Source organism: Gordionus sp. m RMFG-2023, chromosome 5, assembly GCF_954871325.1.
Source record: "Gordionus sp. m RMFG-2023 chromosome 5, tfGorSpeb1-WG-v2, whole genome shotgun sequence".
Lineage (NCBI taxonomy): Eukaryota > Metazoa > Nematomorpha > Gordioida > Chordodea > Parachordodidae > Gordionus > Gordionus sp. m RMFG-2023.
The window spans coordinates 396,842-412,495 of NC_088779.1; the positions used below are offsets into that span (position 1 = coordinate 396,842).

At 27.5% G+C, this 15,654-nt stretch overlaps 1 protein-coding gene across 2 annotated transcripts; it reads left to right on the forward strand.

The window, feature by feature from the left end:
• Positions 1 to 4,037: 4,037 nt before the first annotated feature.
• On the forward strand, positions 4,038 to 13,982 carry LOC135929779 (nonsense-mediated mRNA decay factor SMG9-like). Of its 2 annotated transcripts, none has more exons than XM_065466489.1 (9): positions 4,038 to 4,174; positions 4,218 to 4,273; positions 4,315 to 4,412; positions 4,596 to 4,926; positions 8,017 to 8,269; positions 8,913 to 9,023; positions 9,646 to 9,747; positions 11,002 to 11,140; positions 13,834 to 13,982. In XM_065466489.1, the coding sequence occupies exons 1-9, from the start codon at positions 4,084 to 4,086 to the stop codon at positions 13,910 to 13,912; spliced, it is 1,260 nt and encodes a 419-aa protein (XP_065322561.1). In that variant the 5' UTR covers positions 4,038 to 4,083; the 3' UTR covers positions 13,913 to 13,982. The 2 variants fall into 2 exon arrangements, with proteins under 2 accessions (XP_065322561.1, XP_065322560.1); XM_065466488.1 differs by lacking the exon at positions 13,834 to 13,982 and adding an exon at positions 12,062 to 12,211.
• Positions 13,983 to 15,654: the final 1,672 nt, after the last annotated feature.

Sequence of the window (15,654 nt, forward strand, 5' to 3'; positions counted from 1 at the left end):
TATATAGTTTCGTATTCAAGTTCAAAATCTGTTTAGCCAGTAAATTTCTAAAATAAGAACCAGGACACTGCTTAATCGCTTTTACTTTAAAGAACGATATATCTCTATGTTTATCATTAGACATTCGGTATTCTCTTTCTATTTATAAGATGAGAAGATTTGTCAAGGTATAATACAATAAGCTCCTCCTCTTCTTTAAGTTTAGATTATTTCGCCAACAGTGAGAGGATGATTCATGAATATTTGAAGGAACTTTATTTATTTACATTCAAGAAGAAATTCTTAATGGCAAAAATCAATCGCGGCTTTCTCTCCCGTTCATAAAGGGCGTGACTAAAATATGCGCCCCCGGAAACAAGGAGCTCCCACGCAGAAGCTTAATTTAAATTATATTAATATAGAATCGTATTTAGTTTTATAAGATGATTTAGAAAATGTTTTTTTTTATTTAAAAAAATAAAAATAATGCTATAGTAAAATTTTATAAGAAATAAATTCTCAGGGAAGCTTAATTTATAAAATATGAACGCAGAATCATATATAGCTTATTAAAAGGAATCAAAAAATGTTAATATTATATTTTAAACTTTTTATAACTTAGTGAAATTTTGAAAAAACACTTCTTTTTTTTTGACCAAACTATGTGCCCCTATGCGCCCTAGGTGAGTATATAATATTTTTAAAAAATGAATGCAGAATCATGTTTAACCTATCACTAGGATCTAGTCATTTTAATTAATTTTTTACAAACATGCTCATCCACCCCAACCCTCGATAAACACCCAACTTAATTCAAGCTAATTTTTCATTTTGCACATACATTTCACAAAGGTTAGGGAGACATCTGTTAACGAAATCTCAAGGCTTAAGCAATAATAACCTAATATATTTTGTTTGTAGAATAATTTTTTTTCCATATGTAAATATATACGGGCTAAGCCTGTTACGACTAATTTTAAAAAATTGGGGCATGTTGGGGCTTGAAAAATTTGGCCCGACGCAGTTGAATAGTAAATAGAGTTTTATAATGAGAAAATATTTTGATGATTTAGAATAATTTATCAACTAATCAAGAATGATATCTAGCGATTCAAGATAATTTAGAAAATGTTATATACCAGAGTTGTTAAAGGATCTAGATACAAGGATCAAGATACAAGTATCTAGATCCTGTATCTAGATATAAAAATGTGGTATCTGTATCTGTATCTAGATAGATTTTTTAATAAAATATCGGTATCTAGATATTATTTTAGACGATGTATCTGTATCTTGATCCATTTAAAAAGTATCTTTTAACAACTCTGTTATATACTATCTTAGTTTTACACGATTCATTTTCTTATGATATAAAGAAGTTATAAAAATTATGACGAGCATTTCGTTAAGATATATTTATACTTGTTTACATTTTCTCTTTATTTTAAAGTTAATATTAATATATATATAAATATATATTTTGTTAATTTTTACATAATTTTTTTATAAAAAAAAAAATTTGATTTGGTATCCCATTTTCGACTGCGTATCAGCATCAAAAAATAAAAATACTTCAATAATAAAGTAATATAAATTAAATAATTATGTTCTGAGTCAATCTTTGGAGAGATGACGACGTCAATATGTATTCAATTATTTTAGAAACTAATTGGTGAATCGTATTTATATATATTTGCATTTTATTTTTATAATTATAATAATTAAATTTGGGCCAAATCATTAAGAACGCGTGTTTAATTTTTTTTTTGATACGCTATTTTTAGATATATAAAAATCAGTTACGGTATACTCATGATGATATGAAAAATTGTAATTTTAAAAGAATATTTTTAGTTTATTTAATTATTTTGTGATGATTATTGCTTCCCTATAGAAGAAAAGCTTAAATTGTATTTTTACAGTTTTTTTATTTATAAATAATATTATTAAAGTAGTTAATTTCTATTTTACTTTTCATAGCTCAACCACACTTTTTAACCATATGATCAATAACACAAATAACACAAATTTCATTCTTATAACTTTAAAAAAATTATCTTCTTTTTAATAAATTAAAACTTCTATCATTGGATTAAATTTAAAAAAAAAATTTATTTTTTTTATTTGTTGATTTTATTTAATTTAATAAAACAGATGATTCCTTTTATAATCATAAAAGCCCGACCCAGATTTAAAATCTAAATATATAATTATATTTCTTTTATTTTTAGTTTTATTTATTTTTAAATACAGTACTTTTATTTTTTTTAAAATTATATATATTTAAAATGACATGTAAACTATTTGTAAAATAAAATTTATATAAAAACTATACTAAATAAAATATTAATTATTAAAATATAATATAATTAAAATACATGATTCGAAAATAATATATCCGCAAGTTGGCGTTTATCGTTTTTAAATACCTTATTTATAAAAATATAATAATTTTTTCTCATTTCTAAATTATAAACTATTTAATTACTTTTATTATCAAGATATAAAAGTCAAATAAAATAAGATTTTAATAATACAGATATATAACGTTAGTGTTATATCATTACCATTAAAAATAGGTAGATTGAATCAATAAATGTTTTTAATTGTTTCCTATTTATATAAATATCATTGTAACGAATGACATATTTAATCATTTTTTATAAAGAATTTATTATAATACTTTTAAATATATTAGGATCAAATATTAAAAATAGAAATTAAAGGTTGAATCGATACTTACCGGCGAATAAAATTATTTTTAAAGGTTGAATCGATACTTACCGACGAATAAAATTATTTTTTATATAAATTTTATGATGAATTAGAAACTGTTATAATAATCATTATTTTTTATCATCTTCTGGTTATTATGCTATAAAATACACAATTTTCTTATTTAAGGCATTACACGTACTTAAAAAAAAAATTTTGTTTTAATATATTCATTTTTGCACTGATATTATAAAATCTTGATATCATTGGATAAAAATATCTTTTATAAAATCTTAAATTAATATTTAAAATTTATTTAAAATTGTCAATTAAAATTACATATCAATTTTCATTTTATTTTCTGATGTTTTGCATACTATTTTAATTCAATAACCTGACAAATATCTACGATCTGATTTTCTAAATTTTTAAAACAAATAATTTTATTTATCAGATATACAAAATACCATTTATTTCAAGTAAAATATCAACTTTATCACGAAAACCGAAAACACAAACAAACAAATATAGCAACCTTAAGAATGTTTTGTTTGTTCCGGTAGTCTCAGATACCTGTGGATCATTTAGACCCCAAGCCCTAAAATTATTCAAAACAAGGGCAAAGGTTACGTTTAATCACAGGTGATCCAAAAGAAGGCTTCTACCTTCGACAGAGAATATCAACTGAAATCTGTCGCTCTAACTGCATATCCATACATGAGTCGAATAATGATTGATAAAGTCATTGCTTATAAATTACATCTGTCAAAAATATTGTAAAGCGTTAAATATCTACGCCTTCCAAATGATTTATTTATTTTTATTTGAAATTGATTATAGTGTTCAAATTTAGCGATCGTCTGATTTTTATGTTCGATAGAATATTGAAAAGGAATAACACAAACAAAAAACTAATAACCACTATCAACAGGTTATCTTTTAATGTTTTAATATTTTTTTCTGCTTATAGAATTCATATTCAAAACATATAATCACAAAACTGCAACAAGAATTAAACTAATCTATTAAAATAAGATATCTATAAAGCACACAATTATTTGTCTATATATTTTCTTATTTTTCTATTCTTGTCAATTATTTATTTTCTATCTTTAAAAAGGCACCTTCATTCCTCTTTAATTAAACTGGCCCTGACAGTTTGGTAAATTACTGACAAAAAGTAGATACAAATCTACTTCAATTTAGACGCCCTATAAAGGTGGAAGCTAGTGAGTTTCTTCAGTGAAGGATACGATACGATAATGAATCCCCTTCTCTTCTTCACCTCGTATTTTTCTAAATTATATTTTATTTTTGAATGACATTTATATCAATCGTGTGATTGGCTTGATTTCTTAGCAAAATTAAATATTCGTAAAATCGGGTGGAATGAAAGCTCGCCCAATTGTTTTAGCAAGAGCTCCTAAAGCTTTGCCATCAATTAGCAATGAAAAAGCTGAAAAGCAAGAACATAAATTAAGTATTATAAAGTATGAACAAATCAAAGAATTAAGAGATTTTAGATTATTTTATTGAAATAATAGATAAGAATGATAACTGGAATGATCAACCTAAGAATGTATTAATAAATTTATAAAAATGTAATTATTTTTAATTTAGGTTTTTACTCAAAATACTGCTTACAATATAATTGGAGTAATTGGTAAACAATATTGTGGGAAATCCTTTATACTTTCAAAGATTGCTGATATTTATAAGTAATTTATAATTTTAATTAATAGCTTGTTACTATTCTATATTTAATATTTCTGATAAGTTTTATAGATTTTCATTTATTCTAAATTTAAAATTAATTTTTTACCTGAATATTATAGGTATTTATGTTTTAGTTTATAAAATTCTTTTAAATATTTGATAATAACTATATTAAAAATTTTAAGTGATTCCCATGAATTGGAAAATCATTTTAAATCAGAACCTTTATCTAGTCGTCAAGAACTAGTCTCTGAATCTAGATCGATCCGCATGTACATATCAACTGCCCGCAATATGTGGATTGACACAAGACCATTGTTAGAAAGTTCTACCCTGCTAAATAAGTTAAACCAATTTAAAAGGAATATGAAAGATATAAATATCACCAAAACAAAAGATATAAGGAGTGGATATCCAATCCAGGAATCTGAAATTTCTAATTTTAAAGATATTGATACAAATAAAGATTTTGACGTGAGAAATGTGCAGAAATTTTTTGAAATCAAGGATATTCAGGTATATCTTGAAAAGACAAAATATGTGGGTCATTCCAAGTCAAATTGTTAAAGATTTACTGCAGACTCTGGGATTTTTATGAAATTTTATAAGCAATATTGAATTTTTAGCACTTAGCTCTCATATTTTTGGTGATATAAGGGTTAAAGTATGCAATTTTTATTTATATTTAAGATTTACATAAAAGAATAAGTAATAAAATGTATACTTCAAAAATTTTAAAAGTCCAGCTCATTAGTTTATTAAAAAATGCATAAGTTTCCTGGCCTGGAATTATGTTTGTTTAGCTCACCTAAGCCCAATAATTTTACTAATTTCCTGGCCTGGCTCATTTAAATTTTGCAAAAAATTAGGCCTGGCTTATTAAAAATTTAGGAAATTATATTGTAATTATTTATACCACCATATCATAAATAACTTGATTTTTTTGTGAATTCAAAATTTTATTTATAGATTTAGTATTTTACTTAGATTCTTAAAATAAAAGGAAATAAGTATACTGTAATTTATAGCACTAATCAAAAAATTAACTGAAATTCAAAAAAAAATATAACAAATTTCAATGCTAGTTATTAAAATTATGTCCGGCCAAAAATGGTCATTCTTTTGTAAAATAGGGTATAAAGTATTTTATATAGATTTGACTTAGTTAAGCAGTTTTAGGGTAAAATTTAAGCTTATTGTTATTTTAAAGGATTTTAATATAATTCAACCAATTTTTTATGCATAGATTGTCTGGCCCATCAAATATTTGTGTATAAATTTTTAGCCTGGCCTAGCTTGTTTATTTTTTAAAGCAACTCATGCTTTGCGGATCCCTGGTATACATTCTATTTATTAAAATATTTTATTTAACGTAGCATTTAGCCTCAGTTGAAGGTTGAAAATCCCTGATAATTAGTATCCCCTTTTAATAAAATGTTAAGAATATTCTGTTTATATCGTTTTTTTTAATTAAATTTTTTAAATATAAATTGGGTGTCACATTTGTTTAAAGTTTTATAAAAAAAAATAAGAAATTCGTTATTTTTACATTTTGAACCTTAAAAAATGGGGCTAAATGGACCGCTACAATTCAAAAATATTTTTTAAAAATTTGAATGAATGCACTTTATTTCAAGTATTATTTCGTAAATTTTTAATTGGCAATCGATAAGTGTTAGGTCATTTTTTCATACTTTGACCCTTGATATCTTCAAATATTTAGGAGCTATGATGCTAAAATTTGAACACTGGTCTACAAAATTTACCCAAATTTCAAAGGGTCCTACACAGATCATGTTTTTTTTAAATCTATTTGACGTGAAATGAATGACCCAATATAAAATGCATTTTAGTTTAGATATTAATATATTTTTTTTATATATTGCTCTCCAGACTGCAAAACGTTTCTAAATAGCATTTTTGAAATATAGCAGGGACAATTTTTTTTATTAGAGATATACCGGCCTTTATCTGGATCTTTCCTTTTTGGATTCGGCCAGTTCTTTGAAGAATAAAATGATAATACAACTCGAGGAAATTTTTTAATGGGATGAAATATGTGTAAAGTTTAACAAGTAGGATTAAAGGTTACAAAGCTATGGTTAGGGTTGATTAAAGATTTTGAGTTTATTAATAATTTGTTAAATCTGACAGGTCATGTGATTAAAAATAAGAGTTTGACCATGATCAGCTGGTTTTTACCAATTTTTGACTTACTTTTCTTTGAAATTATAGGAAATCTAGATGAGAATTGGATTATTTTTATTCATTTAAACGATATGTAATAAAGGTTGGTATTCGTGTTGTTAAACGGCTCGATTTGAGCCGGTTTTTTAAAACCGGCTATCTCGATATTTTAGCCAGAAAAATATTGTCTAAGCCTCGAGATTTCGCTAAGAGATGTCCAAACCTTTGTGCCAACTATGAGCAAACTCTTTAGGATCTCGTAATATTATTCTGAATTAAACATTGAATCAGCCGTTTTTTAAAAATCAGCTCAAATTGAGCTATTTAACCACACTAGGTATCAAGTATTTTTACATCAAATGACAATAATATAGCCGCAAAATATAGAAAAGTTTATAAATTTCAACTATATTATATCTTATAAAGATAGTAGTTTTTGAGTCGATTTTCCAAAACGGATAACTCAATTATTTTTTGCCAGAAATATGTTGCTTAAGCCTCGAGATCTTGATAATATACGTTCTAAACCTTTTTTCCTTCTATGAGCAAAATCTTCAGGCTTGCGTACTATTTTTCTGGATAAAATATTGAGTTAGCCATTTTCAAAAATGGTCTGTTTAACAACACTATCAAATGATACATAAAACTAATTTTAATATAATAAATAAAGGCAATTTAACATTGGTATCATAAATAATATGCGAAATTATCAAACAAAGTATTTCCAGCAAAGTATCTCTAGAGGAACAAAATATTGAATACGATTTATTCTACCGATTAAGATACTGGTAGATTTTCAAATGTATTTTTTAATTGAATCAAATTTACTTGCTAAACGATTCGATTTCCTATTTTCTAAAAGCAGCTATCTCAAGATTTTTCTCCTCAGATGTCAGAAAGGTTTGGGCATCTATTAGCGACATCTCTAGGCTTCCCTAATATTATTTTGGTTAAAATTTTGATTACGGGCCTTTCAACAACACTGCTTTCTAAGTAAAAGAAAGTTAAAGTAATATCTGGTAAACGATCCAACCGGCCAATTAAATTTCTGCCGGATAATTCAAATATTTTAAGATCGGGTAAGACGAAGCCGGATAATTAAAATTTAAAAACCGGTATCGATGTGCCAAAATTGGGTTCGGTATATCTCTTTAGGGAAAAAATTATTTATAAAATGTAACTTTCTTTACTGTTAAAAAATATCAGTTATGATGTTTTGCATATTCGACAAAATAAGAGCATATGCTACGTGATTAAAAGGTTTTATAATGGTCATTAAGATTCGACAACATTTTAAAAAGAAATGTCAGTCACTTAGAGGTTTTGCTTGGCAGACGATATTCGCATTTTTATACCTATTCCACAAATTCGCATATTCCTTTAAAAATAGCTCTCAAATAAAAATAACGCAAAAAAAAGCTAGTCACATTCTTAACATCTGTTTGTGACACTATTTTGATCGTGGATGAAAGTGGGAACGTGGACCAGGATATAATGAAATATTTGCAATTGAGTGAACTTATCAGGCCTTCACTGAATGCGAGCTTACCCCCTAGCTATCCAGAAGAACCTAACCTTGAAAAGTATTTAACATTCAAAGAAGGGAATAATATGGAAAATGGTGACATAAAACACCCGCATAATACGCTTGCCCCATTAGCTCCCAATATAGGTACATTATAGTCTTTTTTTAAACGATTCGTGGCTAAAAATGTGTTATTAAAAGTTGTATCAATTGCTGTATTATAAATCATATCCAGGAATTAAAATAATTTTTTTAAATACATCTTTTTGCTATATATCGTCGGCCTAAAATTGGAGTACTCCACTTGCGCAAAGTAAATGTTTAAAATGAGAAAATCAACATTAAAGTTTAAAATCTAATATAGGAAAAACCTTATTGATCAATTTTGACAGAAGTTATAACTTTGGCAAAAATATTTGTTAAATCAAATTTTTATATATATTGGAAATAAATAAGTTATTATTATTCACTTGTAACTCAAAAATTCTGAAAATGTCGAGTGGGAGCCCTCCAATTCTATACCGACGATATATATAAAGTGGCGAGTAAACTGGGACCTCTTAGTTTGTTTTAGCAAGAAATCTGCAAACAATTTAGATAAAAAACACCCCCCCTCCCAACACACACATTACCCTATCTTACCACTCCGATAGTTAAATTAAATAAAAATTTAACTAACTTGTCCTATTTGAACATTGAATTGCTCGATTTGTGAATCTGTGGAATTTTTTCAAATTTATCTGACATAAATGTCATTTTAAAAAAAAAATTATTATACAATATATAAAAGTCTACGTAATCAACAAATGCGAAAGAATTCTTGATTTTGAAGACCCGAACAGATCAAGAATTTATAAAACGTTAGATGCTTGCTTAGAACAAACCTCTTTCAAATATAAAAGTAAATTGTAATAATAATTTTTTTGGTGTTAAACAAAATTCTTAAATGTTTATTGTTTACGGTTTTTTTTCGTTTCATTTAAAGGGCCTTGAAAAAAACAAAAACTCGTTTTTTTAAAAAAAAAAAATCTATTTTGGGGGAATTCTTAGCACTTAGTATCCATTTTTTTTTGTTATCTTTTAACATTTCTTGCATTATTATCGAAGACCTGCAGAGGCACCATTTGCATGGCCCTGTCCGGATATTTTTTTAAAATATAGGGAATATTTAATTTTTATAGCTAATAATGGCGATTTAAAATATACGGCCCGGCCCGGGTATTATTTTTTTTTAAAAAATTAAAATACAGCCCGTGGCCTGTATAACCGGGGTTAAGACCGGGCCTGCAGGTCTTTGGATTATTATTTAATCAGGAACATGAAACAGAAACAGAACTCGCCAGAATATGAAACGGTGATTAACGAGCTTTCATTAAGTACATGATTGATCATTAGAAATTTAGAATCTGAGTTCGAAATTGCTACATTATTTGATATGAATCTTCAGTTGCTAAAACTGTTTTTTTTTCACGATGGTACCTATCTCCATATATATTTTATTTTTATTTTTTTAAAAAAAACAGAGCGCATTTCTAACGATTGTGTTGATTTGAAGAATGACCAAAAATCGAACAACAATGTCGTTATTTTTCCGTTTTGGAGCCAGGAAGAAATCTTGGAACCTGGTAAATATTTTGCTAATCAATTTGTTGCAAAACATAATCATCTTCTCCGTTCAATGGCGATTTCCGGGTTTGCCTAGGTTGGCCAGTTTTTCCCTCTGATTTAATCATTAGAAAATTTTGTAGTAAGGTATTTACAAATTAAATACCCTTCCTGACATCGAACCCCTCTAGGTGGATTTTACTGCCCATCGAGGAGACGGTGATCCTAGTGTAGACCCAGAACACGGGGAACCTTTTAGACCTCCATTATCCTCCCAAAAGACGTTGTCACTCCCCCGCTATGACGAGGCTGAAATTGGGATTTTGGGGGACAAAGGAGATGAAACAAAATCCTTTACATATGATAGTGATAAATGATATAAGAAATAAATAAATATGGTGGTTAATGCTTCCTCTTAGATGACATTATGGAAGCTAGATAAGTTACGCCCCGGCCCCGATTTTTTCGGGTAAATTTAAAAAAATTAAAATACGGCCGGGTCGAGTTTAGGGTCGGGCTTGCAGGTCTCTGATATGAACTTCCAGATATTTTTAAGGTTTTTGATTTTGAGATCATTTACCTTTAAAGATACTGTAAAACCTCCAGATGTTCGCCTATTAATATTAATCATCATATCCTTACAGTGATCCATTTGCTTCGGTCCCTTGAGATGGTACACTAAGATTAATGTTATTTATTCCTCTGTATTGACTAGAGGTGGGCGCGGGCCGTGAAATTGCGCGTGACACGATGGGTCATGACGCGAGTGGTAAATAAATTTTACATTATTAGGCGTGATGGCCTTCCCAAAATTTTTACCAGACGTGATTAGGCGCGTACTATTAATTTCTCACGTAGACCGCGGAAACGTTAATTTTTATATATATTTTCTAATTTAATTTAACTTCTTGAAAAAGTAATAATTTTTGGAAATAAAAGAAATTACGCTTTATAAATAATATTTTTTTTCCTCAAAGAATGCTCAGGTTATCTGATAGCAAGTTCTCACCCCCCCCCCCCCCCGCTAAGATAATAAATTTAGTCTCCATGGACCAACTTTGTCTAGATGTCCTAGAGCCAGATAATTTGAGAATTTAATAACTAAAGCAGTTTATATAATACAAAAAAAAAATGTATAGTTAACAAATATGTAATAATTAAAAAAAGGATAATAAACTCTATATCAGTGATAATTCATAAATGCAGATTATAAAAGGTGAAATTAGACTATAACGGTAGCTGTATTATATTTAAATATTTTATTATGTATATAGCCAAGAAATTCAAATCCAATCTTTATCCCAATGATACGAACATGGATTTTTATAATTGTACAGAATCCCTGAAAGATAGAATTGCTCGTTTACCTAGAACTGCAATTTTTAGGCAAAATGCGTTGACCGAGCTACAATGGTAAATTAGAATTAAATTCTATATTTATTTTTCCTTTTTTATTTCTCACTTAATTTATCTAAGCGAATTCTGCTCCATTTAGTAAAAAAACATCGTATTAGGCCCTTTTTAAATCATCGTCTAAATCTAGATGTCAAAAAAATAATTACTTTAAGCCTTGAGATTTGGTCAAAAAAAAGGACCAAACTTTTCTGTCATCTATAAGCACAATTTCAAGCTTAGATAATACTTGGCGAAGATCTTGATTTAGCCATTTATTTAAGAAGTGCTTAAATCGAAGTTTCCCAACAAAACTAGGCGTAGATGAATTATTTAAATTTTTTAACCCCTTCACTCGCTTAGAGTATAGACAGTCCTTTGGCGGGCTGTCTATAAACCAGGGTTGGATCCGAGTTCAGGTTAGAAATTTTAAACTCTATTTAACTGATTTTGATAAGAGAAAGTAGTTATCTGCATCCATTTTTCAAACCCGTCCTAACCCGATATTTTTTTTAAAATGTTTTGCCGGCCTGGCACGAATTTTTTTTAAATTATAGAAATTGATTTTTTTTTTAAATCATCATGCCCAAAATAAAAGATATATGTTATAACGTGTCAAATTTCCGCAAATGAAAATTAAATATATTTATTTTACATAAAACAATGGCGCCATTTTTGATATAATATGATTTAATGTTGATACATTAAGATATATTTTAAAATTTTTCCAAGGCCCGACCCTATCCGGCCTGAATTTTTTAAAAAAATAGGCTCTGCCTTACTTTTGCTGATCTCTAACATAAACTCAATCGAAAACCAAGGTCCGAACCGGCCCTGGTCTATATTTCAAATTTGATAGGCTGCCCATAAATCTGTCTCTGTTTGGTCTGTAGTTCCAAAATGCTTAACCAAACTATTTTAAATTTCTGAACCCATATTCAGGTTCAGAACCCTGCTTAAAACCCTTTCCATTGCAGAACTCGAATGTAGACTCGACGATTTAATCTGGTATTCGTATAATTCGATAAAATGAACCTATTAAGGAAAATAAAAAATGGAATATGTATAAAAGACTTTTAAGGTGAATGTAGAAAAACATGTTAACATATATAAAATACTATTTAAATGAACAGGCGTTATAAACACATAATAATAATAATAAAGAACAGATATATTTACAATAGGTCATTCTGGTATTCAGACAGGAATTTTTTACATTTTAAATTATTCATAACGCACAATATTTTGAAGACTTGATCTTGCCTGAATTTATTTTTAACGTAATAGTACCTGCCTTATATATTTTTTTGATAATTTTGTTATATGACTCGATTTATATATTATATATATTAATTATAACTTAACCACAAATTTCACGGCAAAATTGTCTTAAATTCATAAATTGAGTTTCACATATATATATTAGAAATCCGCAAAGTTTCGGGCCGTGTTGGGCTTATTTAAAAAAAAAAAAATAAATTTAGCTCGGGCTGAGTTGGCTGACATTTTTTTTTAAAAAAATCGAGCCGGGTCGGGCCTACATTTTCAAAAATGATATCGTTACATTTTGTTAAATAAATTGATATATTTTATAATTCTTGAAAGTAGTGTTTGTTAAACGGATCGATTGATTTTTAAAAGCGACTAACTCAATATTTTAGCCAGAAAAATATTGCCTGAGCCTCAAGATTTCACAAATATATCTCCAAACGTTAGTGCCTTCTATGAAGTCTTTAGGCTTGCGTAATAACTCTGGATAAAATATCGAGTTAGCCGTTTTAAAAATCAACTACTTCGCAAGAAACAAGACGCTAAATTATTTTTTATTTGTAAAAATTAAATTTTTCTATAAATCTAAATAAATTCGGGCCGGACCGGGCGGACAAATAAATTTTATTTCGCGTCGGGTTTTTCGCGACAAATAAAAAAATTCGATTAAAATCGAGCCGGGCCAGACAATTTTTTTGGAAAATATTTCAGGCCTGGAAAATTAGACCCGATGCAGATCACTAATATATATTATGCGCATGCTTAAATATAATCAGGTAAAAATTGAGTCTTTAAAAATCGTCGCCCTGAGAATTAGATTATTCCATCTCCACCTTTTGTAATTTTACAGGAGAGTCATTTTTTAAAATTGAGCCAACATGATGTTATATAACCTTAAATTGGCTATAATTTTACTTATTTTGTAAATATTTCAGATTTTTTTTATGTAGATAGAATAATATAATCTTAATGATTATATTTAAAAAAAGTCATTTTTGACAAAAAGTAGTTGTGGAATAACCAAATACTCAGGCGACGAAATTTTTTAAAAAATATGCTATATAAATATTTTAAGTTTTAAAGATTCCCTAGACTAATTGAAATCTTTTTTATAAATTGATAGATGCCAGTCTTAATTTTTCGTTGTCTTTTAAAGATTTTTAAATTCTTTTGTAAATGTTTTTTTTAACCCTATGGGTGGTAAAAATATATCTTTACTCCGAAATGAAGGAGATAGAAGTTAGGCATGCAATTATTTTTAACGTATTTTTTTATATATATTATAAATTAAATTGGGAGATATTAGATAAAAATTCAGAATTAAGAAATTTGATATTAGTGGAAGAAATTATTATATTCTTAAGTTGTGTGGGAGGGGGGGAGGGGGGAGAAAGTTAATGATTCATCTAAATAATATTGAATATTCTTTTATTTTAACTTACAAGGTTTGATTATGCTCGAAAGATATGGGAAGCCTTGAAAATATCGCCTCTTATCAACGAATACAAAAACGCCATATTTTGATATGATTTTTTGTAGATAAATATTATATTTTAATGGAATTGTTATTTAAATAAGAATATTAATAAATTTACAAGCATAAGTTATAATATTAAGAAAAAATATGATTGAATTTGTATCAATCGAGTTTGTTCTTTTTTTTCGAGATTAAAATTTTTCTTGGAATCCAGTTTTTAATATTAGCATTATAATTACCCCCCCCCCCCACCCGCGATCATTATCAATATTCACTAATTTAAAATTTAGTGATACTGCCTTCAAATACCAAAGTTCCTTCTGTAAATGCAGAATTGATAAAAGGCGCGAAAACATATTAGTTTGCCAACCGAAAACTTTAAATACATTAGGGAGATCCTTAACTTTACCCTTAAATCTCAAAACAAATGTGCATCTGCTTAGCAAGTACTTCTGTACAGATAAGGAATATAATTTCTAACATTTAAAAAAAACATTTTGGGGTTTAAGAAGAAAAAATGAAATTTTCAACTAAACACCTCCACGTTTCGCACGCTTTTATTCCTTGATGATAGTTAAGTATAAATATTCCTCAGAAAAAAAATATACACAATAATTTAATCATATTCGAAATTTTATTATCCTTTTCGCATCGCGATTAATTATTTTATCGCGCCAGCCAAACATTTAAAAAAAATAATAAATTTTTAAGGCATTTTAAAGAAAACAAAATATCAACAACAATTAATGCGCCATTCCATTCTTATTCATCTTTGAATGCCCCTATTGGACGCTAATCTTGAGCATTAAACATGTGAGTCAGGGTTAATACATAGTTAAATGGCTAAAACTATATGAATATTAAGTAAACTAGGTTATATTCTTTAAAGGCTTCATGTAGGCTAGCTTGCTAGAATATGATATGGCTAAGGTTACATCAATATTTATTTGAGCAAGTTCTCATTTCAAGATAATCAAACAGATACCCTATACTCGCATAATAGGTAAAGATTCTAAACCTTTATTTGGGAGGCTACTAGGGTTAAGTATTTATTAATGATTAAGAAGGATAGATGTAAATTTTTTTTTAAACGCCTTTTAATATATGTTATTTTCTGCTCAAGAAAAAAGCTGAGAGATGTATAGTTATAATTTCTAGATCCAGCTATTATTCAAAAAAATAATAAAGCCAAAAGCGCAGTCTTAAGTCATATCCATACCTATAAAATTTTTTGGAAATAGGGTTGAGCGGATTGTGAAAAATAATGGATTTTACCATTCGCACAAAGCTATCAATGATTTTTATTTTATCTACCTTAATGAAATACTTCTTTTTTTCAAATATTTTTAATTCAGATTTTAGGGCCTTATATAATTTTTAAACCGGCCAGTTTTTATCATGTTCATTATTTTATAGGGTTTCTTAAGTTTTCTCGTTTTAAATAAACTTTGGTTGTATCTAATAAATAAATTCAAAGAAATTTAAAAATTCGTGAAAATGTTTCATCATGTTTTGAACTGGCTGCTATAATTCAAATTTCTTATAATATATTTTTTTTTAACTTAGAAAAGATTTTATACTTGAATTAATTGCAAATATTCATGACTAATATATAAAATATTTATTAACTTTTATACAAATTGAAGGTTGGCATTGCTCGTTTGCACACTTGTCCAAGGTATTTTTAGAGGTCTATCTTTAAAATTTAGATTTTGGCAAATTTATATCTTTATTTATCATTGGCCGGTTACTTGAAAAATTTATGGGCCAAAAAAAAAACCTTATTAAA